The sequence below is a fragment of the Malania oleifera genome, chromosome 10 (assembly GCF_029873635.1).
Source record: "Malania oleifera isolate guangnan ecotype guangnan chromosome 10, ASM2987363v1, whole genome shotgun sequence".
NCBI lineage: Eukaryota > Viridiplantae > Streptophyta > Magnoliopsida > Santalales > Ximeniaceae > Malania > Malania oleifera.
This window is the reverse complement of record NC_080426.1, coordinates 35172077-35199174: the sequence shown is the minus strand read 5'-3', so window position 1 is coordinate 35199174 and position 27098 is coordinate 35172077. Positions and strand designations below refer to the sequence as shown.

The 27098-nt window shown below is 36.3% G+C and overlaps 1 protein-coding gene across 7 annotated transcripts in view; it reads right to left on the bottom strand.

The window, feature by feature from the left end:
• LOC131165246 (transcription termination factor MTEF18, mitochondrial) overlaps nt 1-20910 on the bottom strand; it is a 59390-nt gene extending 38480 nt beyond the window's left edge. For 3 of the 7 annotated variants that reach the window (XM_058122861.1, XM_058122860.1, XM_058122856.1), the window contains exons 1-2: nt 18653-20894; nt 12032-12124 (exon numbers count right to left, since the gene is read on the bottom strand). In XM_058122861.1, coding sequence (XP_057978844.1) covers nt 19069-20787 — 1719 coding nt within the window. In that variant the 5' untranslated portion in view covers nt 20788-20894 and the 3' untranslated portion in view covers nt 12032-12124; nt 18653-19068. Of the gene's footprint in view, nt 1-12031; nt 12125-15665; nt 15928-17949; nt 18529-18652 lie in introns of those variants that run through there. The other 4 variants (XM_058122862.1, XM_058122858.1, XM_058122863.1 and 1 more) reach the window with 3 other exon arrangements.
• Nucleotides 20911-27098: the final 6188 nt, after the last annotated feature.

Here is a 27098-nt window from a genome sequence, read left to right as displayed (position 1 = left end):
ATATGTAGTGACTAGAAGCACTAAAATGTATATGTGTCACATAATCCATCCTAAGGAAAATAGTGTTTTATACCTGTAATGAGAAAAAAGTGAAGGTTGAGCTTAAGCTCTTAATAGGATTATAACAAGTTCTGTAAGGTACTTTAATTACAGGGGTATCATTGATAATCCTATCTATATGAGTGTCGAAAGTGGTGTCGCTTCCTATGAGAGATGGATTTATCTCTAGAGCACTCATCAAACTAGGATATAGACGCAAGGCCAATCCACGTGTCGGCTTTTGGTAACACCCAAAGATCTGATAATTTGTGTATGATATGTATCTGGTTAATCAAAAGAAGATTGTTAGTTCAAAGTGTGACTAACTTTTATATGTATTCACTAAGTGAAGGTTCAAATTCTAAGAACACCTTCATTTATGCATAAATTATCTCTTATCTGAATAAATTGTTTTTCATCTATATTTTGAAAATGGTGGGAAAATGTTGAAATATTTTCTAAAATGTATGGTTTCATGGGTTTTTCAAAGTTTTTCTTTTGGTGAATTTTCTAAAGTATTTAATGTTATGTGGGTTTATCCCACATTGGAAAAAGTGGGAAAGGAAAGGTCGCTAATAAATGACAAGGTGGAATAATCTCTTAAAATTGGTTAAGAGATATTATTAGTGTGTACTCTAGTGCACCCTAGGATGGTCCACACATGCACACGCAAACACACACATGCGCGGCGTGGGCTATAGGACGCTAGTGGTGCATTTAGTTGGCGCACAAGCACTTTGCACGTTTGCATCGTTGTGAGATCGTGACCGTTGATCATGATCAAATGGTTAAAAATTAATCTTATATTTTTTACGATTAAATGGCGCGACCAAGTGGTGCGACCGGGAGACCAGGTGCAAAAATGGTCCACGGTACTATCGACTGAACATGAAATCCCGAGAGTTTCAACAAGGGACTCGACCAAGCTCAACCAGGTTGACACCAAGTGCAACCAGGTCGAATCTGTTTCGCGATTTAAATAGATGCAACCTTTCGGAAAAGACATAATTCCGTCTATAAATAGACAGAATTAACTCCACAAAATACACAAATTCATCATTCTCTCATTCTCTTCCTTATCCACAAGTTATATGTTTTTCAAATTTGGATTCTATTTTCTACAGAGATAGAATTACAGAAAGTTTGTTCAAATTATTCTAAGGGTGTTTGTGATCAGTTTTTGTTTGTATATAACGCAAACTGATATCAGAATATATTCTGGGCTTCATTATATCCTGAAAACATATTTGCTAACTCAATACACACCAATCTGATGGAGGCAAATAACATTTTAAGGAAAACGATAATATAACATGCCTTGAAGCATTTTCTGTTCTGCAGCATTTCTCCTATCTTATTCCTACAATTCTTAGCTTGTGTTCGTGTGTACCGAGCTAAGGGGGTTAAAAAGGCACAAAAACTTTGAAGTGAAAAAATAAAATTTTACCTATGTAAATTAAATTAATCCACACAATTTTAGTAAATATAACTATTAACGCTCTTTAACTTATCTGGTAACACAATATCAAGATTCAAGCACAATAAGTAAGAGACAGATTTATTGATGCTAAGGCTGCAATTGAAAACACTAAAGGAATGTTTGGTGTTATTGTTTTTTTCTATTTCTACTTCTTCAAAGTAAAAAAACAGATTATAAAAACACGTTTGTTTTTATTGTTAGTTTTCTATTTTTGTTGTTGATTTTTAACTGTTTGTGAAAAATCTAAGTTATTTTGACAACCAGTTGCCAAAAGTTTTAACATCCAGAAATAGTTTTCTTAGATTAAATTATTTACTTTATACATCTTAAATTAAAATTAAAATTAAAATTAAATGATCATATGAATTTAAATATAATTCAAATAAAAACATACATAAATTTCAAAAAATAATAATAAATCCAATTACAAAATACTTTCACAATTTTTCAATTGTCATGTTCAATAAAATTTTTATTGTAAAGTAAATTTTGAAAGTAGAACAATTAAGTAAAATAAGTATGATACATTTTATTTTTATTATAACAATTTTTTTAATGTAACATTATTTATAATTTCATTATTTTAATCATATTTTTATAGTATTTTGATTTAAAGAAGAAAATGAGCATTTTTTAAATTATTTTTTTACTATATATTAATTTTATAAATGTTAACCCAACAAGTTGCTAGTTTCAAATTTTCAGTTCTTGTTTCTGATTTTTTATTTTCATTTCTAATTTTCATTTCTCTAAATTTTGACCGAGATACCAAACGACCCCTTAATCATCAAAAAATCACTTACATCATAAGTGAGGATAATATAAACACTCGTATATGCAAGTACCTTTATGATAGAATACATGTTCGATTACTATTAATCAAATAATTACTTTTTATATTAGAAGCGTTTATATTGCAATAGTATATGTTTGGTGGCCCAAATAATGCAACTGCTCATATGATTTCCTGCTACACTATTTGGTCATATCCAAAGAAAACAAACTTCACAAAGTATTAGCAAAAAGAGTAGATCATATTAAAGCCAAGTGCAAAAATAATAAACCTCGAAATTGCAAATAATTTTAATAAAAATAGAGGAACGCGCTTTACAAAAAATAAATAAATAAAAACCCATTAACCAAAAAGTTTAGTAGAAAATGGCATGCTCTCTTTACGATTAACTCTTATACGAAAATTATTATGATATAATGCTATTTCCTAGAAACAAATAGGCTTGGAATTATCTCATGCACTGCAGCCAATTATTGCACTCGAGATGTTCCTATAAGACGAACATGTAATAGTTGCAACTAGATATATTCCCAAGCATCGAACTAAAATTCTATATGAATAATCATAAAAAGGATCATAATCATTCAAGATTTGGCTCCAAACTTGTAAATAGAGAGTCTAGTTCCAATCTCAGCTGTGTCTGAGGAGAATCTACATGTTGGTAAGCCAATCTAGGTTGACCTAGTAACTATCAACTCATACAATAGGAGCAAATTCTGACGTCCACTTGCATGCAAGCTGAGTAGTTCCAGTGTGTTGCATACCAATTAAAATTCATCTTAAACAACAACCTGGCTCCATCAACCCCACAGAGAAGTCCAAACTACATGCTTGCAAGCAAGAAAACAATTTAAACGAGAGCCCATGGTCAGATGGTCCCTAAAACTGCATACTTATGGTTAATGCCCAGCACTTCTCTGTCAATACATCCTACTGCAGTAAAACTTATGGTTATCAAAGTAAAACTATCCTACGATTTACTCAAAATTCAATACTTTGATTGGTTATTCAAATACGACATGATAAGAAAACCCAACCTAATAATTTCTCATTATGCACAAGCACATAACAGGAACTGGACCCACATTTTTTTAGTGGTGTTGATCCACCCATGTATGTATGTGTGTATGCATATATGTGTGTGTGTGTGTGTGTGTGTGTGTGTGTTTGGGGCGGGGCAGGTTCATCTAATAATGCATTAAAACTTTATGATATAAACTTGTTCTCTCAAAGGAGGCGCAAAACAAAAAGGGAAATGCATCTTTTCAAAAAAAAAAAAAAAGCAAAAAAGGTCAATATATCCACATGTCAAGGAAATACAAGATGAATCATCAAATGTTCTATCAGCTTATGAGGCACATAAATGTAATGACAATCTTCTAACATCAATATTAGGTAAAGACGGACAGCCCTATCCAAAAGTTCTTTTTGTATGTAATGTGGGCACCCTTGTCAGAACTTGAATCCTTTCAATTGACGTTTTGGACCATAAGTATAATAGAAACAAAAGAAAATTTACAACGGTAAATTTTCAAAAGATGATGAAGCACATATTAGACTTGGGGAGATGCCCAAAGGAAAAAAAGAAAAAAAAATGGCCCTTCTATCTAGACTTCTCAAGTGGCCATCTCATGCAAGGATGTAAGAAACTGCTCTATATCATCCAATACTCGAATGGTATCTGATAGACCAACTAGAAAGATGGACAATACAAAATCCAACACTCCAACCTAGTTCAAGTTTCAAAATTTTATCTTCAAGCTGTAATGGGAGCAACAAAAAAAAAATCTCAATGGGGAAAGCAAAATACGCCTGCACAAATCTGGAATTTTCATTACCATGGATGCACAAACAACTGCCCCATGGAGAATTTTCTCAGAGATGTCTGTTGGGAAAATTCAAGGATTGGGAAGGAAACTTGGCTGAGATTAAAGAATGGGAAAAGAAGGCATGACAAACCCCATTCGAGGTGCTGATCCGAGAATCAGACAATGACTATTCGCTGTTCACCTTCCCATTCCCTCAACAGCTAGTCAGCTATATACATACAGATAGAATGAAGAAATATTATAAAATTCACAAATGATGTGCCAATTCCTTTGCTTCATTGGCAAGTATGAAACAACCACATATTATTAATGGGCTTCTGGCTAGCTAGCTAAGCTTATATATTTTAAAGATGAATTCCCCTTATTAGAGCTCAGTAACAAAACTCAAAGGCTAATATAACTATACGACTTTGTTAAAAAACATGGAATCAAATTTGTTCATAAGGTGAAAAAGATTCAGGAAAACCAAGTAGCATCACCAGGGACACTATACTCAGCACCAAAGGAATATACCAATAGAAGGAAAGTTTTTTTAATAGACAGCCCAGGTGCAGCACTGATCACTGTATCTTTTCTTCATCCAACAATATATTTTTCTGGCTAGCTAGCTAAGCTTATATATATTAAAGATGAATTCACCTTATTAAAGCTAAGATAGCAAAATTCAAAGGCCAACATACCCATACTACCATGTTAAAACACAAGGAATCAAATTTGTTCATCAAGGTAAAAAAGATTCAAGGAAACTAAGCGGCATCAGCAGGGCACTATACTCGGCACAAGTAATTTACTCAATAGCAGGAAAGTTCTTTTATAAACTACCCCGGTGCAGTACTGATCACTATTATTTTTCTTCCTCCAACTATATCCTCTCTTTCAATTTTGTAACCCATCCAACAAAGCAATCAGAAAAATAAGTAAACCAAAACACAAAATGAAAATAGGTGATATGACAATAAATGTGTTAGAAGAGATAGGCTATTTTAATAATTATGTAGTGTAAGCAGGGGTATTTTTATCTCTCAAGCCTTTTTATTATGAATACATAAAAGGGCAGACCTGGAGCTGAACATAACTCCAGGAAACTGCCACCGCCTCCTTTCTCTTTCTTTCTTCTTCTTTTCTTTTTTCTTCTCTTCTTTTCTTCTTCTCACGCCTCCGTCTCTAACCTTACAACATGGTATCAGAGCGTTAATCTTCTGATTTTTCTGAGTTTTTCCCCTTGACACTCTGTTTTTACTCTTTCTTTCTTATCTGACCCTAATCAACTCTCAAATCTGATTTTTTTCATTGGCTTGAGAGCCATTTAAGGTCACTTTTCATCTTGGTTCCATAGTGCAGCATCCCTGGCAGGATGCTGTGTGTGTTCATGGTGATATGCTTATGTGAAGTTAGCTATGTTTCTGGTATCTGTTGTTGCTGCGTTACTGTTTTCCAGTTAGTTGTTGCATGATGATGCTGCGTTCAGGATTGATTGCTGCAATTTTGTATCAGTTTCTGTTGTTCTTTATTGGTGTTAAAAGATTTTATTTCCTGCTCTCGCTAGCACTCTGTTCTAGTTGCTGCCAGCCATCTGTGCTGTCAGGTTGTTTATAAAGTGCCTACGGTGATTGTTATGGCTGCCCACTTCCGCATCATAAAGTACAGCAGCACTTTTGAAGTTCTGAAGTTGTGCTCTGTGCTTGGGTGCTGCCTGATTTTGCATTGTCACTGTGTTGTTTATTCCCAGTAGATGTGCACTTATTGTAGCATATTGGGGGTGGTTTTGATGGCCTCCACAGATACTGCTTTCGACTGATACCGTTAACCTACAGATCACAGCCATCAAGTTGGTTGGAACCTCCAACCACCTGTTACAGCCTCAGGCGGTACATGTGTATATTTACGCAAAAGGAAAGTCCAAAAATATTTGATGCATTCTCCTCTGCCTCCAGACTCAAGGATTATGAGCATTGGAAGAAAGAGAATGACATATTGCTTGTATGGTTGTAGAATAGCATGGAGCCACAAATTGGTTGCGAACGTGATGTTTCATAGAACAGCAAAAGCCGTAAGGGATGATCCCTGTGAAAGCTTCTTACAAGATAAAAATCAATTCATGTTTTTGACCTATATGAGAAGTTTTCAAATATGATTAAGAAGGTAAACCTGTTACGGAGCATTATAGCACTCTAAAGGGTATGTGGGAGGAACTCAACATTTATCAACCAATTAGTTCTGACATTACGATGATTAAGAGGCAATGGGCAGAGGTCTTGGCTGCCAAGTTTTTAGCTGGGTTGAGCCCAGAGCTTCAACCCATCCACAATCAGATTCTTGCTGATGAATCTATTCCATCTATAAATGAAGCATAAGCTAGAAACCAAAGAATTGCCCAAGATGGCTCTCAATTTTCTTATAAGGTTTCTTAACATGACAATTCAGCCATGGTTAGCAGTACATATAACCGTGGTTAGGGAAGTGTTAGAGGACAAGGACGTGGTTTGGATGGCAATTGTGGGAAAAGTAGTGTATCAGGACAAGAAGTTTGTCACGGCAATTCTCGAATTTGCACATATTGTGACAAGGAAAATCATACTATTGATTGATGTCTACATCTACATGGGAAACCTACTTGGGCCAATAAGTGTCTTGTCGAGATTGATTCTACAAATGAAACTTCTATCGCACATAGCCACTCCACGAGGGAGTTGAGTACATCATTTATTGTGTCCCGAGAAGAGTATAACAATCGTCTCCACATGGTTGAACAAATTCAAATCCAACATTCTACATCTAGTGCTACTGTGGCCCATTCAGGTACAACTGGGCTTCTTGCCTCTTCATCCTCCTCACCATGGGTTATTGACTCTGGTGCCACCCCCAATATGACAAGTAGTTCTAATTTAGTCCATAAACCCCACTACTTTACACTCCAAGGTTACTTTCGCCAATTTCAGTTACATCTGTCTCTAGTTGTGGCAATATTCTTTCATTTCTTTCTATTCCTCTTTCTTCTATGTTATATGTGCCAAAATTTCCCTTGAACGTGTCATCAGTTAGTCGATTAACTAGTTCACAAAATTGTTACGTGACCTTCTTTCCTTCTCATTGAGTAATTTAGGATCTCCAGACAAAAAAGAGGATTGGTGGAGGGCTTGAAGAGGACGGTTTGTACTATTTTGATGATGGTGGTGGTAGATCCAGTTCTTGCATGCAACTTCTTCAATTTCAACTCATGGCGTTTCTCTAGATCAATGGCATGCTCGTTTGGGTCATCCATCAGTTCAAAAATTGCAACAAGTTTTTCCTATGCTCAAGTTTATTTCTCGTTTTGAGTGTTTTACGTGTCAATTAGGAAAACATAATACAACTTTCCCATCGATAGTTGAGTCTCGTAGTAAATCATTGTTTTCTCTTAATAATTCAAATATTTGGGTTCCATGTAAAGTCAAGAATTTGAGTTGGTCATCAATATTTTGTGTCTTTTGTGGATGATTTATCACTATGACCTGCATTAGTATTCAAATTTTTCGATCTGATAATGTACTTGAATGTGTTCAAAATGAGTTTAACATTTTTTTTCTTGGCCAAAGGAATTATTCATCAAACATCATGTATAGCCCTCAACAAAATGGAGTAGCTAAACAGAAAAATAGACATTTACTTGAAATAGCATAATCTTTACTCTTTCATATGCATGTTCCTAAAATCCTTTGGACCCATGCTCTTTTTACAGCTTGTTTTTTGCTTAACAGGATGCCTTCTAGTTTTCTTGGGGGACAAATTCCCTTCTCTATCATGGATCCAAAAAAATCCATATTCTCTATTATGCCGCATGTCTTTGGGTTCACATGTTTTCTTCATGTTCCACATACGAGTTAGGACAAATTCTCTCCATGCGCTATTAAATGTGTCTTTGTTGGCTACTAGAGAACTCAAAAAGGATATCGATGTTATAATCCCTATACTCATTGGAAATATGTTAGTGCAAACTTTTTTTAGGGGGCACCTTATTTCTCTAGTGTTGGGTTCTCATTATGAAATATATTTTGAGTCATCAAGGATTTTTGGCTTCCCCTCATGCATTGATCCTCAAATCTATACCCTTATCCCTCTAAAGAAAAATCTTGATCCTCCTCTAGATCCATCAATTATTGACCTAGAGAAACAATTGAGGGTTTATGAATGACATAAAATAAGCACACACATTGCTACTATGCAGCCGCCTCTTCTATCCTCGTTGTTTCAACTTCTAGTTTTGGAAATCCATCCCAATGTGATTTGTACTTGCCAATTGCATATAGGAAAGGTACTCAAACATGTACTCAACAATCATTAATAGCTTATCCTATTACTCATTTTGTTTCAATTCAACACCTTCCTAGTCCTATGCATTCTTTCGCCATGTCAATGACCTCTGCCTCTATCCCTTTCAAATGTTGAAGCACTTGCTAACCTTGGGTGTAAGCACGCAATGGATGTAGGAATGGATGCCTTGACCATTCCGAGGACATGGGATTTGGTGAACCTTCCTCCTAGTAAGGAGTTGGTTAGGAGTCATTGGGTCGACAACATCAAAACCTTCCTAACAACCCTATTAAATGGATTAAGGCTTGATTGGTTGCCAAGGAGTACACTCAAACATATGGTAATAATTATTTTGAGATCTTCTCTCCTATTGCTAGACTCAATTTTGTTCATGTATTGATCTCGTTCACAGTTAATTTTTCTTGGCCCTTATACCAATTGGATGTGAAGAATGCCTTCTTATATGGAGACCTACAAGAAGAGGTATACATGGAGCAACCTCTTGTATATGTTGCTTAGGGGGAGGGTGGTAAGATATGTAGGTTGCATAAGGCCATTTATGCTCTTAAGCAGTCTCCTTAAGTTTGTTTTGACAAATTTAGTGAAGTGGCCTTTATATTTGGTTCCATTCAATGTTGCTCTAATCATTTAGTCTTTTTTTCACCAAAACAAGATGGGTGTGGTGCTTCTAGTAGTTTATGTTGATGATATCATCCTCATTGACAATGACCAAAGTGGCATTGCAGATGTCAAATAGTGGCTTCAAGAAAATTTTCAAATCAAGGACTTGGGAAATTTGTGTTAGCAACGTTACTTTCTTGGTATTGAAATTGAACGATAATCTATCTCCGCAAAAATATACCTTGGACTTGCTAAGTGAGAATGGTATGTTGGGAGCTAAAGCAGTTCATACCCCTCTGGATCCCAAAGTGAAGCTATCTAGGGATGTTGGGCCAGACCATGGAGATAAACGTCGATATAGGTAGTTGGTTGGCAGGTTGATCTACCTAACTGTCACTAGACCTAACATATCCTTTGTTGTGGGGGTTGTCAGTTTATGGAAGATCCAAAACAACCACACTGGGATGCTGTTGTAAGATTCTAAGGTATCTCAAAGGCTCTCCTAGTAGAAGTTTGAAATATAAATGTAATAGAAACAATGAGATCATGGGGTACTCTAATGCAGATTGGGCTGGCTCAGTTGATGATCAAAGGTCTACTACTGGAAACTGTACATTTGTGGGAGGTAATCTTGTTTCCCAGCATAGCAAAAAACAAACTACTATAGCTAAATCTAGTGTTGAAGCAAAATACCAAGCTACGGCTCAAACCGTGAGTGAGCTTATGTGGTTGAAGTCTCTTATATCTGAGATGGGATTCTTGGTTAAGAAGCCCATAGATATGTTTTGTGACAATCAAGCTACCATTTATATTGCTACAAAATCAGTGTTCCATGAGAGCGCAAAGCAAATTGAAGTTGCCTGCGTTGAAGAAAGTTGTAAGGACACTCCATTTGTAGATCCATGGATCAGTTAGATGATGTTTCACAAAGGCCTTATTTAAGCATGCCTTGTCTAGGGGTTGTAACAAGTTGGGGTTAGGTGATATTCATACACCTCCAGCTTGGGGGGAGTGTTATAAGAGGGAGGCCATTTTAGTAATTATGTGATACAAGCAGGGTATTTTTTCTTTCAAGATTTTTTATTATGAATATATAAAAGGGCACTTTACCTGGAGCTGAACATAACTCCAGGAAACAGCCACCTCCTCCTTTCACTTTCTTTCTTTTTCTTTTCTTCTCTTTTTCTCTTCTTTTCTTCTTCTCGCCTCCACCTCTAACTTTACAACAAAATGTTTCTTGGGAATTAAAGTATATTTTTTTTTTCTCAATATAACTCACACCAAGAGCCCACAAACCTTGAGCAAGAAAGAGAGTGTAAAATTATCAGCTACCCCTCCTTTCCCCAACAGTCTCTAGTACTCAAAAGCTTTCTCAGATTGATTTGTCTTTGGTTTTCCAGAGAATCTCATTTGGGCTTTGAATTCTTTCAAACACCAAAAAGGTATAATCCATGGAATCACACTCAAAAATAGCACACAGAACAGAATGCTCCAGCCAACAAAAAGAAGGTTTTGATAAAGGCATTTTGGATGATGTGGGCATAGGTTTGCTTCAACTACTTTCATGCTAGGAAATTTCTTGAACAAAGGCATGAGTCTTTGCTCCTTTGAGCTACAGCTTCCATTCGATGTTACAGCAGCAGATGTTAGAAGGGCATGCAGAGAAGTGAGATTTAGTAACGGAAGAAGAGAGAGAGAGAGAGACGCAACACGGATCTAATGGAAGATTCACAGTCATTCATGTTCTTATCAAAATCAATACAACAATGAGATGAATCTGCTAGTTAGTATCAAATTTCAGAGAAGAAATTGAAGATGCATAAAGAAGAATTTAGATTTCAGAGAAATGGCAGCAATGCAAAATTTGTTTTAAGGGAAACAAAATTTTAGGCCTGATAGAAGTATGATTTCAGAAAACATTAAGTATTTTAATATAAAGGTGGAGATTTGTTTCACGTTTATAAGGAGTTAAATAGCATCTAACATAAGCAATCAGATTTTCAAGAGACATCCATCGAAAGAAAAATTGGAGAATACTACAAAAATCAGATGTGAGGGTGAAGATCTGAATCAAAAATCACCAATTTGAAGTTGAAATCAGATCTTACAATGAACTATACAAAAGATGATTTGCAAATCAAATCATAGCTGCCATTAACGATCAGACATTGAAGAGAGCCACCAAAAATTGATGGAAATATTGAAGTCCTATTCATTCTCAAGGTCAAATCGTAGCTGAAGCTCATGCAAGCTTTCAAAAATCAATTTGAGAAGAGCCTACAAAAATCAATCTTTGAATGAAACTCCAAATTTCGTTCTTCTCAAGAATTGATCTGAAGTATAGGGGCGCTAGGGAAGGAGCTTGAAGGTCATTGTGGATTGTTCAGGAGAGTCTTAAGAAAAATATGAGATTAGTGTAAATAAAAGTAAAAATGCATCTGATCACTTAAAAATGTAAGTAGAAGTCAAGATTTTTGACTTCTACTTATTGTCTCAATTAAGTATTTAGTAGTAAAATGAATATCATTTTACAATTCTAATATAAGTACTTATTTGAAACATTCCAAACAGTATTTACATTTATCAAAACTACTTATTTAAGTCAAAATTACTATTAAGTACTTATTTTCAAGTGTTCCTCCAAACAGGCCCTAAATGGATCAGAGTTTGTAAAATCTAACATTTTCCCAATATTCAGCTATGATGGACAGAATGTTGGATGTGATCCTCATGCATTGTGTAACATTAACAAAACCATTTATTTCTCCTCCTCCTCCTCTAATCCAAACAGAACATAATTCCAAGAATTCATGATACCACCAAATTATAAATAATATGAATGACCAAAGGAATGACTGTAGTAAAACTTTCCTGGTCAAGAAGTGAATAGATGTCTACCAAGGGTCAGCTCTATCTTATCCATTATTCTAATTTTGGAAAGTAAATAATTTCTTGGAAAAGGTTGTTCAATGAACTCACCACCATGAGACTTTAGGGCCTTCAAATGCTTGAAATTTTGCACCCCTCTTCCTCTCACTTTTCAAACATTTCACAGTACTTTGTTTTGATAACCTGCTTGAGAAAATTTTCTATGTCAGTGTCAAAGATTGTGAAAAATCTGAGAGGTTAATTATGGTAAGGCCTGGACAAGTAGTAGCATGCTTGCCCACCATCATTAGCTCAGGAAGCAGAAGATTTTATGGAAAGAACCAACTTGTGAGGATATATTTTTTCTTAATGTATTAAAGTGGATAATTGAACCCATAGAATGAGTAGGCAACTAGTTTGGGTAGTCTAGACTTCTACCAGTTCAAGACAACAAGTAATGATAACGTAATGGGCTGTTTGGTATCACTGTCAAAAATTATGAAAAAATAAATAAAAAGAAAAAACTGAAAACCAAAAACTAGTAATCCATTTGATTAATATTTCTAAAACTAAAACAAATTAAAATTTTGATTAAACAAATGCTCATTTTGTCCTTGAATCAAATAAAAATAAAAAGTATGATTAAAATAACACAAATTAAAAATAATATAATAAAAAAAAATTGTTATAATTATTTTGCTTAATTATCATATTTCAAAATTCACTTTGCAATAACAATCTTATTGTACATGACAATTGAGAGATGGTAAAAATATTTTGTAAATGGATTTTATTGTTTTTTTTCAATTTTTTTGAAATTTTATGGGACATTGTTATTTTGATTATATTTTAAACTCATATGATCATTTCACTTCAATTTTAATTAAAAAAATATGTATAAAATGAGTAATTTAATTAAAAATAATAATTTTGAATATTGAAATATTCTGGCAAGTTGCCAAAACAAATGAAAACTGTAGAGAATGAGAATGAATCAATTGTATGCTCAATTGTGTATTCTTTACATACTTGGGTCCCTATTTAACATGTACACAGATAATAAAATATGGAAAAACAGAAGAGGACACAACTTGCAGTTGAGATGTGTAGTTTAGCTTCGATGGGGGGTCTCAATTTATAGCCTCTAGCTTGTGGCAAGATCTCACGGTAGGTGGTGGTGGTGGCGGTGGCTCACCCACCATGGTAGGTGGCGGTGGCTCACCTACCATGGTAGGTGGCCGTCATTCACCAATCGTGGCCTTCGTTCACACTACTGGTCGTCATTCCACACTCCCCCTCAAGTTGGATCATAGATGTTGATCATGTCCAACTTGCAAATAAACTCTTCAAAGCTAGATCTCTGTAATCCCTTAGTGAAAATATCTGCTAATTGTTCTCTTGTAGGGATATAGGTCATGCATATTGTCCCCTTCTCAATTTTCTCCTTTACAAAATGTCTGTCCACTTCTATATGTTTAGTCTTGTCGTGCTGAACAAGATTATAAGAAATACTAATGGCAGCTTTGTTGTCGCAATAGAGTTTGATGGGGAGCTCTACTATGACGTGTAGTTCTTCCAAAAGTTTTTGTAACCATAGCCCTTCATACATCCCTTGTGCAACAGCTCTGAATTCAGCCCTAGCACTGCTTCTGGCTACCACACTCTGCTTCTTACTCCTCCATGTTACTAGATTTCCCCAAACATAGGAACAGTAGCCGGTAGTAGACCTTCTGTCTTCTACTGATCTTGCCTAATCCGCATCTGTGTAGATCTCTACCTTCTTACTGTCACCTTTCTTGAAGAATAGTCCTCGCCTTGGAGAGCCTTTCAAATATCTGAGAATCTTATATACTGCTTCTAGGTGACTCTCCTTTGGTGAGTGCATGTGTTGACTGACCACGCATACAGCGAAAGCAATGTCAGGTCTAGTGTGAGAGAGGTAGATCAATCTACCTACTAGTCTCTGATATCTCTCTATATCCACAGGCTTTCCTACGTCTTCCATCCTTTTTCCTGCCTCGATAGTAGTATCGCTTGGTTTACAACCAATCATGCCAGTCTCGGTCAAAAGGTCAAGTACATACTTTCTCTGGGAGACACTAATTCCCTTCCTTGATCTGGTGACCTCCATCCCCAAGAAATGTCGCATTTGACCTAGGTCTTTTACCTCAAACTCTGTGGCTAAGATCTTCTTCAATCTCTCCACCTCTCTTGTGTTATCTCCAGTAAGAATGATGTCATCAATGTACACAATCAGGATGGTCCTTCTTCCCTCATTGGACTGTTTGAAGAACATAGCGTTATCTGACTGCTCATGTCGGTATCCTTGATTCTTTATCACCTTCGCAAATCTATCAAACCACGCCCACGGTGATTGCTTGAGTCCATACAGGGATTTCTTCAATTTACACACTCTGGTTTCTTCTCCCTCCTTGCAAAATCCTAGTGGAAGCTTCATGAACACTTCTTCTTCTAGCTCACCATTCAAAAAAGCAATCTTGATGTCAAACTGATGGAGTGGCCAGTCCAGGTTTGCTGCCAAGGACAAGAGAACCATATAGTGTTCAGCTTTGCTACTGGTGCAAACATCTCAATGTAGTCAATACCATATATCTAAGTGAACCCCTTTGCCACAACGCGAGCTTTGTATCGTTCTACTGTGCCATCAACCTTGTACTTTACTGTGAACACCCACTTACAGCCTACTAGTTTCTTCCCCCTTGGCAAAGACATCACCTCCCAAGTTCCATTCTTTTCTAGTGCCCTTATCTCTTCCATCATTGCCTCTCTCCACTCTGGAATCTCCAAGGCTTCTTGAATGTTTTTAGGAATCAGGATTTTGTCAAGGTTAGAAGTAAAAGCACGACACTTGGCAGGAAGAGCATTGTAAGATACAAATTTTGAGTTAGGGTGGAGAGTACATGAACGACGTTCTTTTCTAAGAGCAATGGGTAAGTCATGTTTTACCTAGTCGAGATTGGAGTCAAACTCATGAGGAGTTGGAACTATCACCAGTTCTAACTCTTTTGGTGCTTCAGAAGTGAGTGTCTCATTGGACTTCGATTTTTGCCTCCTTGAGTAGACAAGTGTTTCCCTATTTGTTTGTATTTCTGCATCTCCCCCTGAGCTCAAGTTTCCTTCTGTACTAGGCGAAGGAGCGGATATAGGGTATGGAGTGGTCTCGAAAACAGCAATATCAAAGTAGTCTAAGTTTGAGGGTCGAGCTTTACTCAAGGACTCCCCTTGAAGGGGTATGTTCGAAGAAGGTGACATCCATGCTAACATAGAGTTTCTAGGAGATCGGGTCATAGCATTTGTAGCCCTTTGTGTGGGAGAGTAACCAAGAAAGATATGGGATCCAATTTGTTTCGCTTGAGAGCATGAATGTGGACAAATACAGTGGACCCAAAGACACGAAGCGGAAGATGTGAGTCGAGCCTAGAATTGAGAAAAGTCTCTTGGAGTTTTTGGAGCGGAGTTGCAAGGGATAGGACTCTACTAGGCATTCAGTTAATGAGGTATGTGGCTGTCAAAATTGAGTCACCCCAAAATTTTGTTGGCATGTGAGAGGTAAACAACAGGGCACGAGCAACTTCAAGGATATGTCAATTTTTCCATTCAGCAACCCCATTTTGTTGAGGGGTGTCAACACAAGAGCTTTGATGGATGATACCATTCTCTTGAAGATACGTGCCCAAGGAGTGATTGAAATACTCAATACCATTGTCAATACAAAGGATTTGGATTTTTGTGTGAAACTGGGTTTGTATCATAGAGTGAAACTTCATGAAGACTTATTGAACCTCAGTATTATCAGTCAATAAATATACCCAACACAGACGAGTGTGATCAACAATAAAAGTAATAAACCATTTTGTATGGGTCCTATTAGGAGTACGAGAATTACAAACAGCAGGAGGACGCGGTCCATCCACATTAGCTTTGTCAAAGTAGTAGAGTCTGTCACATTCCGTAGCACTGCCAATCGTCTTCGTCGATGATAGGTCCTGAAAGACACAATGAGAGGGTAGGAATTTAGCTGAGCAATTAGACTGCTTGGTTAATTGACTAATAGACAGCAAATTTGACGATAAATTAGGAACATTGAGAACAGATTCAAGAGTAATAGATTCAGAAATACAAATACTCCATTTTCCAGTGACAGGGGATAGTCCCATCTGCAATTTTGACTTTTAAATTACCGGCACAAGGTGAGTATGTTGAAAATAAATGATGAGGCATCGGTCATATGGTCAGATCCACCAGAGTCAATAATCCAAGGGATAAAATGAGGAGTGGTACTAAGGGCTGCCAAAAAAGGACCTCTGTGGGCTAAAAAGCCAGATGACATAGTATTAGCGGACTGACCCGAGGCTTGGAAATTGGAAAATAGCTCATATATTTTCGCAAGTTGGTCGGAATTAAATCTCCCACTAGAAGCTGTCGAGCCATGGGCTTCTGTGGGTACTTTTTTTGTCTGGGTTTCGATGGAGGACTAATGACCATGGGCTTTATTGGGCTATTGGGGCTTCCAATTTGCGGGCTTGCCATGTAAGGTCCAGTAGGTGCCTTTAGTATGGCCCATTTTTTTGCAATGCTCACAATAGGGCCTTCTAGACTATTTTGGGTTGGATCCAGTATAAGGCCCATGGGTTATAACAGCTAATGCCTCAGGCCCAGACTTGTTTGCTCCTTCAACATCATGTTCCTCCTACTTTCCTCACGCCGAACCTCAGAGAAGACTTCTCGGATGGAGGGCAGTGGCCGGCAACCTAGAATCCTGCTCCTCACGTCATCAAGCTCTCGATTCAGCCCTGCCAGAAACTCGAATACTCTCTCGTTCTCCATCTTCTTCTTGAAACGTACACTGTCAACCGTGCATTCCCATTCCTCTTCGTAGCTGAGATCGAGTTCTTGCCAAAGTCCGAGCATCTCGATGTAGTAATCAGTGACTTCCCGATCTCCTTGCTTTGTCTGCCATAGCCGCGTCTTCAACTCGAAAATCTGGGAAGCATTTTCAGCATCGGAGTATGTCTCACGCACCGCATCCCACACGTCCTTTGTCATCGGGAGAAACATGTGCGTTTTGCCAATGGTTGGCTCCATAGAGTTTATCAAGCATGATGTTATCAAGGAGTTCTCGGACCGCCATTTCTGGGATGCCACTGCATCGGTAGGAGGTGGTCACCGAGTCTTGTCAGTAAGAAAGCTGAGCTTTCCTTTACCATCGATAATGAGCTTAATTGACTGTGTCCATTCTCTACCATTGAATTTTTCAATAGTAAGATGGAGTGGGGAATTCTCAAATACGCCGGCCGAGCCCATGGAGGAGGCTATCTCTAACTCTTCTTCCGGGGTTGCCGACTAGCTGGACTCATGGCTGTCTCCTTTTTGGGCAGCCATGGATTGCTTAGGGTTTTAGAGTAACCTGAGCTCTGATACCATGTAGAGAATGAGAATGAATCAATTGTATATTCAATTATGTATTCTTTACATACTCGGGTCCCTATTTAACATGTACAGAGAGAATAAAATATGGAAAAACAGAAGAGGACACAACTTGCAGTTGAGATGTGTAGTCTAGATTCGGTGGGGGGTCTCAATTTATAGCCTCTGGCTTGTGGCAAGATCTCATGGTAGGTGGCGGTGGCTCACCCACCATGGTAGGTGGCGGTGGCTCACTTACCATGGTAGGTGGCCGTCCTTCACCAACTGTGGCCATCGTTCGCACTGCTGGCTGTCAATCCACAAAAACCATTAAATCTAATTTTCAGTTTGTTCGCAAATAGCTGAAAATCGACAACAAAAACAGAAAACTGGCAACATAAACCAACCTGTTTCCATAATTTGTTTCTTCATTGTACAAAAACAAAAATAGAAAACAAAAATGATACCAACTAGGCCCAAAATTTATCATTTATAAATAAATAGGAGTTGAATAAAAATAAGAATCCAAGATTTCGATAAGGTTTTCACATTACATGGAAATCAAAGAAGAAAAGAAGATCAAAAAATCAACACAATATGCCTCAAACAAATCTCTAATTTTTTTTTTTTAAGAGGACAATACATCGCAATGAATTAGAAATATAAATCTTAAATCAAAAACCAGAACATTAATACTCAAACAGCACAGTGCAATTATCTTTCAATTCTTCCCATTGTAAATTTCAGTAAATAAACTCCTTTTGAGAAATAGAAAAAGGAAAAAGAATATGAAGATAAAACAGTGATGCACCAAGCAGCATTATTGAGCACCTTTGAAGCTTGATCAGCTTGTCCACCAAATAAATTAATTAATTTTAAATTTTCTAGGGGTCAATCCAGAATTTTCACTTCATCACCAATCCAAAAAAAAAAAAGCACTTCTAGTTATTGCAAGTGATGATGCAGAACTTCCAGCCATCCAAATTTTTCTTGCTCGGATAGCTTGTCCATTCAAACTGACGGATCTGTGGCTTCTATGAAATCAAACAGCTCTGAACAGGGTGTCTACACTTCCCCTATTTCTTCACCATCTTTGAAACAGAAACCATAAAAGACCAGCATGTCTCCAGTGAGGCAGATGAACTTTTGAGAGAAGGAATCTATGTTTTTCAAATTTTCTTCTACAAGAACATGAAAATAATTCATTTACAAGAAGTGCTTGCATTCGGCAAGAAAGAAGAATTACTCACAAACAGTAGCACAGGTTGTGCACAAAAATGCTTGGAGCAAGTAGAAAAAACTTACCATTAACACATGTTCTGATCAATCCTTGACACTGCACTAAGGTTGTGACCAGTTTCCATGATTGCACCAAGGCACACCACTATGATAATGCTAGAACTCAGTGCTGGCACATGGCACCATTGCTCATATCTAAGATCACTATTTTCTCCAAGAGATCACAAATGGGTTTGCCATTCTATTAATGATGGGTCATCCAATAGGCATGCAAACAATCTCAAAAGTGGTCAAGTGGAAAACACATATCTTCTGTTTTTTTCTTTTCAAATTGACGATCTCCTTAATGTGTCGATCTAGATTCCCAAATTGAGAAAGTAATTCACCAGGACTTGTACTGCACTGAGTAATTACAGTTCTGTTATTCATCATTTTGTAAATAGCCAATCAATGAGTACACCGTTGTCATCTCTTTCAAACCATCACTTTTTTTTTTTGGCTGCTACTGTGTTTTTGCATAAGAATAGCTCCAGCCAGTGCTTTGGAGCAGCAGGATGAATTTTGTAAAGGCGAGCTATGAACTGCTTTTCGCTAGTTGCTATCAGGCTTGCAGGCGAGTACTGTTTCCTACATAAACCCTTTTCTGTAAGCCATGCATGGATTCTGTATCTGGGCTTAATCCGGTTCTCTAAGTCAAAAATCAAATACGCTGGAAAAATGTCAAGGTACTTCAAAGAGACTCCAATTTCCTGGCAAAGGAAATCGACCTTCCGCTCAAGAGTTTCTGGCTTTTGGCTTAGGATCTTTGGTAACAAGAAGATCATCCTGCATAGCTTAGGGAATTCAATCCCTGTACGAAGAAGACAATCAAACCGTTCCTGCAACTCACAACTAGTCCCATGCAAGTTCTCCAAGACTTTTATGGTCAAATAATTCTCTCCAAACCCAATTCCATGCAAGAAATTCAACTTACCAATGGTGTGAAGTGGAGTTCTTGAAGAACGGATTCTGTCCAAGGTATCTATAAACTTTTTATCTGTATCCTCATCGAGACTGCTAATACTATAATCAGCTAGGAGATTATGATCTCCATTTTTTATCTTATCAAAGAACCATTCATGAAGACCCAATGCTCTCATCACGTGAGGCACATTAGCCATCTTATTTCGGCCCCAAACATATGGGCGATTTTGAGCAACAGATTTCAAATTTTCCACACTCAATCCAAAATGCTTGAGGAAACACAATACTGAGATCTCGCGACTCTCCAAATCAAAAATAAAAATCTCTGGCTTCTCAAGTAGCAATAAACCCACATTCCCCTTCCTAACACTTAATCTAGAAAAGAACTCTGCCTTTTTCACCAAAACCTCCTCCGAATAATTGAGAAAAATGTGTTTACTCCGACCCATCAACTCCCCAGTCTTCCCCTTCTCACAACCTAAATTGTAAAACACCCGAATTTTCCGACAAACCTCGTACCAAGCATCCACATTTTCCTGCACAAAACTCGTCAAATCAAAATCGATAAAAAGCCTTTTAAAATCATCAAACAACGTATCAACCTCACCACCCAATTCACGCTCTCCACTCAACACGCAAGGGAAAGCCAAACAAATACCAATCACCGAAACACTGTTGAACCCCAAAGCCTTGAACCCACAAAGCCTAGCAGTTAAATCCTGAGGACTCGTACAAAAAATGGAGACCTCCTCCTCATACAGCTTGCCCAACATTTTCCACGGAAACCCAAAATCCGAAAGCGCGCAGGCTGCATTTAAGGCTCGCGAATCCTCCGAAAAGAAGAACTTCTTAGCAGGCAAAAATTTACAAATTTCCAAAGGGTGGATGCCTATACTCTCAAAGAAGAACTCAAATTCGTTAATGGGGTGGTACCTGAGAAACTTCTGAAAGTTTTTGGAGAAGGTGGAAGCCGAAGATCGGAGCTTGGAGATGGTGCTGCGAAGAGAAAAGATGGAGTTCGTGCCTATGTGCTCGGCGTAGGCGTACGGCAGGGCCCTGGTTGTGTGGAGGTAATCGGTGAGGACTTTCTGAGCCTCCTGCACGACTCGGGGTCTGTAGTTGGAGGGGATATAGGGGAGGCTTGGGAGCCTTGGGAGCTTGGGCACAGAGCTGAAATGGCAAGAAATTGAGGAGTAGAGAGAGGTGGCGCTGGGAGTGGTTGAGGAGAGGAAGCGCATTATGTCGGTAAAGGGTTTAGGGTTTTAACGGCCTGGAAGATTTTCCGGCCTCCATGGATTCTCTGATAAGAGATTGCGGAATGGTAGTGACGAATCCAGCAATTGCAAAATGCACGAATTTTCAGGTTTTAAAACTAAAAGCCTTTATTTTACCTTTTATATTTGAGGTTCGATTTGAAAATAATAATAATAATAATAATAATTCTTTAAAAACCAATGCATCGTTCACATTTAAAATTTTGAACTCTGTTTTTAATTTTTTAATTTTTTAATTTTTTGAACAAAAATAATTTTCAAAAATTACTTCAAGCTTCATGTGGAAACAATAATTTAAGCACAATGTTTTCAAATATTCAAATTTCTTTATTCTATTTGCATCTTATGAAAATTTAAACTTCAAATATTTTAAATTGGAAAATGTCACTTAAGTGCACTGACACATGGCTTTTACACCTAAGCAATTAACAATGTTAATTGGGGTTGCACTAGTAATAAGCATATGAAACTTGTAGGTATATACTATGAGATTAACCTATTGGATTAGTACATGCATGAACTAATATAATGTTTTGAAATTATTAAATTGTTTAATGTATATAATGTGGTTGTAGAAAATTTACATGCATGTAAGAGTAACAATACATTATTAATTCAAACACATAGATATTGATATTAGTTCTCCACAAATATCTAATGATTGTTTTTGACATCTTGGTGCACCCTCTAAATAGTAATGTGTAGGTTTGGCCGTTGAACACACTAGCAAGCACAAAGAACCAAAGGACCTTAATGTGATGGGCATACAGTAGGCATGGGTGATGGTTGCATGTCATCATGCACTCACCAACAAAGGCAAAATGAAGACTACATAATTAGCCATACGAAGAAGGGATTTTTTCCCCCATCCACATTACCCAATTAGGCACCATGAGATGGTTAAGGGCTCTGTCACAAGCCTATGACTATTTTTAATGTCTTTGTGCACCCCAAAAAGGTAACGTGTAGGCTATTTGTTTGGCTACCCAACACACTACCAAAGCGAAAACAACCAAGGATCATAATGCATTGAGTAGAGAGTAAGTACGAGCGAAAACAACCAAGGACCATAATGCATCACGTAGACAACAAGCACGAGAGATGTTTGCATATCATCACACATTCGCCAATGGTGGCAATATTTTAACTATATAATTAGTGAATTGTTCTCCCAACAACATCATGTAATTAGGCATTAGGAGAAAGTTAGGGGGCTCAGTCACAAGCTTGTGATTTTTTTTGACTTCTTAAAGCACCCTAAAAAAAATAAGGCATAGGCTATATGTTTGGTCACCCAACATGCTAGAAGAGCAAAAAAATAATCCAAGGTCCATAATAAAATGGGTAGTTAGTGGGTAAGGGTGATTGTTGCATATCATCACATGCACTCGCCAACAAATGCAAAGTGAAAAAACTAGTCAATTAAACCATGTGAAGAAGGGATTATTCACCTAACAACACATCATGTGGTTAGGCACCAGGAGAAGGTTAGGAGCTCAATTACAAGTCTATGCATATAAGATTGTCCATGTACCAAAACATTGTCCAAGGTATAATAGCTTGTTTGGTTTGTGAAATAACTATTTTTTTGAATAAGAATATAATGAAAATTTTGGGAGTATAAGTAATAGTTATTTCGTGAACCAAATGTGGGCTAAGGATTTTAAGAGATTGACTTTAAAGATTAACGCAATATTTTTTGTGCAAAATAAAAAAGAGAAGATATAAAATCAACTAGACATACAATTGTGAGAAACTTCAACAAATTTTTTCAAAGATTTTGATTTTATGTAAAAAAAATCCCAGCAAATTATTATTTTTTGTATAAATTTTAAAAAATTAGTAAATAACATTTTCTAGGATAAGATATCGAGATAAATCAATATCTAAATATTTGGATAGTCAATTAATAATTTATTATTATTGTGTTTCGTGAAATTTTAAACAATACGACAATGAAACCTCTCCTTAAGTAGGTATGGCAATGAGACTTCCCCTTAAAAAGGTACAATGCCAATCTCTAAGCATATTACTTAATAGTGATTGTGAGCATGCATTTCACAATAAATTAACTATATCCTCTAAATTTTTCCTAAATTTTGGTACAATTTTCATTTATTCTACGTGTCATCCCTGCAACTTCTACACATTTAGTTTCAAAAATAGTGAATAATACTAACAATTGTAAGAAAATTATGCATACAAAAACATCCATAATAGATATAAACGAATGCCAATATTTGTAAGAAAATCATGTATATAAACATATGCACAATAGAGATAAATACTCCACAAAAATCAATATTTTATCATGTTCAATTTCAAAAATCAATATCTCTTAGTGTTACAACATAAAGTAATGATGACCAAGAAATTCTCCCAAACACACTTCTTGGATACAAGTGTGTGTGTGTGCGCGCGCGCGCGAGAGAGAGAGAGAGAGAGATGTGTGGCCAACAAGTGATGACTCGTAGTTCCTATTAATCATCACTGTTATTAGGGGTTTCACGTCTTTTCCTTATTTTAATCTCTCATGAGATGGGTGGCCAACAAGCGATGACTTGTAGCCCATATCAATCATCATTGTTATTAGGGTTTTACATATTCTCCTTATTTTAATCTCTTAGGTTTAACATCTTTTTCTTCTTCATTTTTTCCTTAGTTGCACTTTGTCTTCTTTCATGTGTAACCCTTCAGGCAAATGTAATTGGTCCCTTAAAATATTAAATAAATATCTTTCCAATTAAATTATAACTCACTTTATTTATCTAGATACATAAGACTTTCACTATCCATGAGCGACATCCAACATGATCCAAATTAGACTAAACTATAATATAACTTCTTTCACCCAAGTTGTCACGTGATAAATCCTTCTATTTACTAATGCCTCTAAATTAAACTAATATAGGGCACAACTAACAAATGACAAAAAACTAATAGAGGGTGTGAAATTATTGTCAAAGCTTTGTGACATTCATATATCCAATTGCAATGTTGTCCATGACTCGCTACATGAGATTAGAAACCAGTGGGATAATTTTTTAAAAAAAAATTATCTAGTCCTCATTCACCTTGATTAATAATTTATTTTTAAGTGGCAACAATCTTTGATAGATGATACTTTCTCTAAAGTGTGATAGATCTAGTGCCATGCTTGGCATACTTATTCTCTAAGAAACAATTCTATTTTTGTATAAATGACTCCAAACTAGTCATCCTTATAAAAGATACTAAACTAAGTTGTCATTTTTTTTTTTTTTCTATTCATGTTGTTAATGTCCAATTCACAATTTTATGACTATGAGCATGTAAAATTTTAAGTTGGCTTAAAGGAACTTGAGCAACCAAATAAAACCATTTCTAATAATAAAAAATCATCATTAATACTCATTATTGACAATTTTAGAGACGTTAAAAATTTTGTTATTAATAAACCTATGACCAATAACTATTGGTTATGGATTTTCAAAATCATCACTAAAGAGTACTGGTAACAATTAGAACTGTCACCAATAATATATTTTTAGTGATCAATGATATGTTCCATGTTGAAAAACACTATTAATGGTGGCTAGAAAAGTTCTATAATAATAATTTGTCCATGACAAATCATAATCACCACTAAAATTTCAACATATACTCATTTTAGTGGCCAATTAAAAATTGTCAATAATAATAATTTTTAGTTATGTTCTATATTTTAAATTAAAAATAACTAGCACTAGTATTGAGAAGTACAAGTATATTGTTGTCACGCCCGCAAAATAATATTCCAATATACACATAATAATGACATCATCACGTGAGGGCTCGAAAATCATAACTGTAACATACCGAACTCGGAAGGCCTAGAGTATTGTATATCATACATACATCTCTGATACCATATATGTTTTAAAACATAGCAGCAGAAACATAAAAATCCCTAATACAATACCATAGTTCTAATACCATCAAAATAAACACGTATTCCCTCCAAAAATCCATAATATATCCCAAATTACACAAAACATAACCCTGTCTCGCAACTACTTACCCTGACTACAATATTTAAGTCTCCTCAACCTCGAAACTCGCTAAGCACGACTTCTTGGATTTCTTGAAATATTTAAAGTTATTGAAGTGAGACACCTCTTAATAAGACGGAATAAATTATTATTAGCATGTAGCAACGTAAGTTTTATTATGAAACAGCTTAATAACTTATTCTTTAAACTCACATCTATATAACAATGAACCAAAGATAAGTATTAATATGAAATTTTCTACAAACCATACTCTAGTTGTCATATATATTCATTTCCTACAAACCATATTTTTTAGCCTGACATACGTTCATAACTACATAATTTCATCATATGTATAACAAACAACCATTTGTAATTGTACTCACGCCTACATACTTAAAAATACATATTTTCCTTTAATTCAGGATCGTGACTCAACAGAGCACCATAAGCATAATCATAATCAAGATCACGACTTAACAGAGCACCATAAACATAATAAAGACCGAGGCTCAACAGAGCACCATAAACATAATCATAACCAGGATTGCGGCTCAACAGAACACCACAAACATAAGTAGGATCGCGGTTCAACAGAGCACCATAAACATAATCATAACCAGGATCGCGGCTCAATAGAACACCATAAACATAATCATAACCGAGATTGCGGCTCAACAAAGCACCGTAAACATAATCAAGATCGCGGTTCAACAGAGCACCATAAACATAATCATAACCAAGATCGCGGCTCAACAGAGCACCATAAATATAATTAGGATTGCAGCTTAACAGGGCACCATAAACATAATTAGGATCGCGGCTCAACAGAGCACCATAAATATAATCAGGATCGCGGCTTAACAGAGCACCATAAACATAATCAGGATCGCGGCTCAATAGAGCACCATAAACATAATCATAACCAGGATCGCAACTCAACAGAGCACCGTAAACATAACCAGGATCGTAGCTTAACTAGGCACCATAAACATACTCATAATCAGGATCGCGACTCAACAGAGCACCATATACAATATTATGCATTCATTTTTAACAATTCCATAAAATAATATAATATCGTAACATTTCAATATCACTCCACTAAAAGATTTCCCACCATCGTAACTATATAAAAGATGAATTATTCTCAATATTTCAAGAACTCAGTATAAACTATCATATCGTATCTCAGGTATAAAAACCCACCATTCCATAAATCCACAATACTCTTAACAATTCTCGAGATCACTATAAAACTATATCTTTTATCGTATAATACCTTAGAAACCAATGGATTTAGTTATGCAATAATAGTCATTCTCATGCCACACGATTTATATAATAATCATAAAAATCCCAACATGCTTATTTATGCTTTAACTAAATTAAACACATTTCACACAATTTATAATAATTAAAAATTCATAAATTACCTAAGAAATTCCTTTAAATATATACTCACTAAATTTTAAACAAAACGCGGGTGTGATCCATTCCCCATATTTAAATTCAATTCCCAACATATTATCAAAAACCCGATTTGATCAAATCTGTCACGCCCTGAACCCGGAAATGGGACCTGGGGGTGAATTTGAGTAACCTAACCTATCCCTGTATCAATTTAAACGTACATGATACAATAAAAATAAAGGGTCCATCCCCGTGGGGTGAACGGATGCCCACATACATACACACAAACATCCATACTCATCCAAAATACGCAGCGAAATACGGTCTTTTATACATAACTAGTATCATACCAGATTCTATACAAACTAGGATGTGTATTCCCATAATTACAACACATACCCCAGGTGTCCACAAAACTATCCCGATAACCTGGATTCCAAAACTCGTACCTAGTAAGTACTAGCAGTAGCTACGACACCCTTGCTCCCAGATGCTAGGATGCTACTTACGGCTACTTGAGGGACTTGAAAAACATTGTACGTACATTCGGGGTGAGACACCTTTCAGTAAGGAAGAAAATAGGTTATATCAGTGTGTGGCATACCAGTGTTATTTTACATACTTCATAACACTATAAAATACGATACAATTTGAAACAATTTGTACAGTTTCATACATATACATATAGTTCCATACAATTCTAGTATTATCACAAAAACCATTCCAGTACATACGATACCCAAAACATAGATACATACATACATACATACAATTAGTGTGGTCACACTAGTACGCAACTACACAAGGTCACCTCGTCTCACAACGATTACATTGCCACATACGCAACTACGC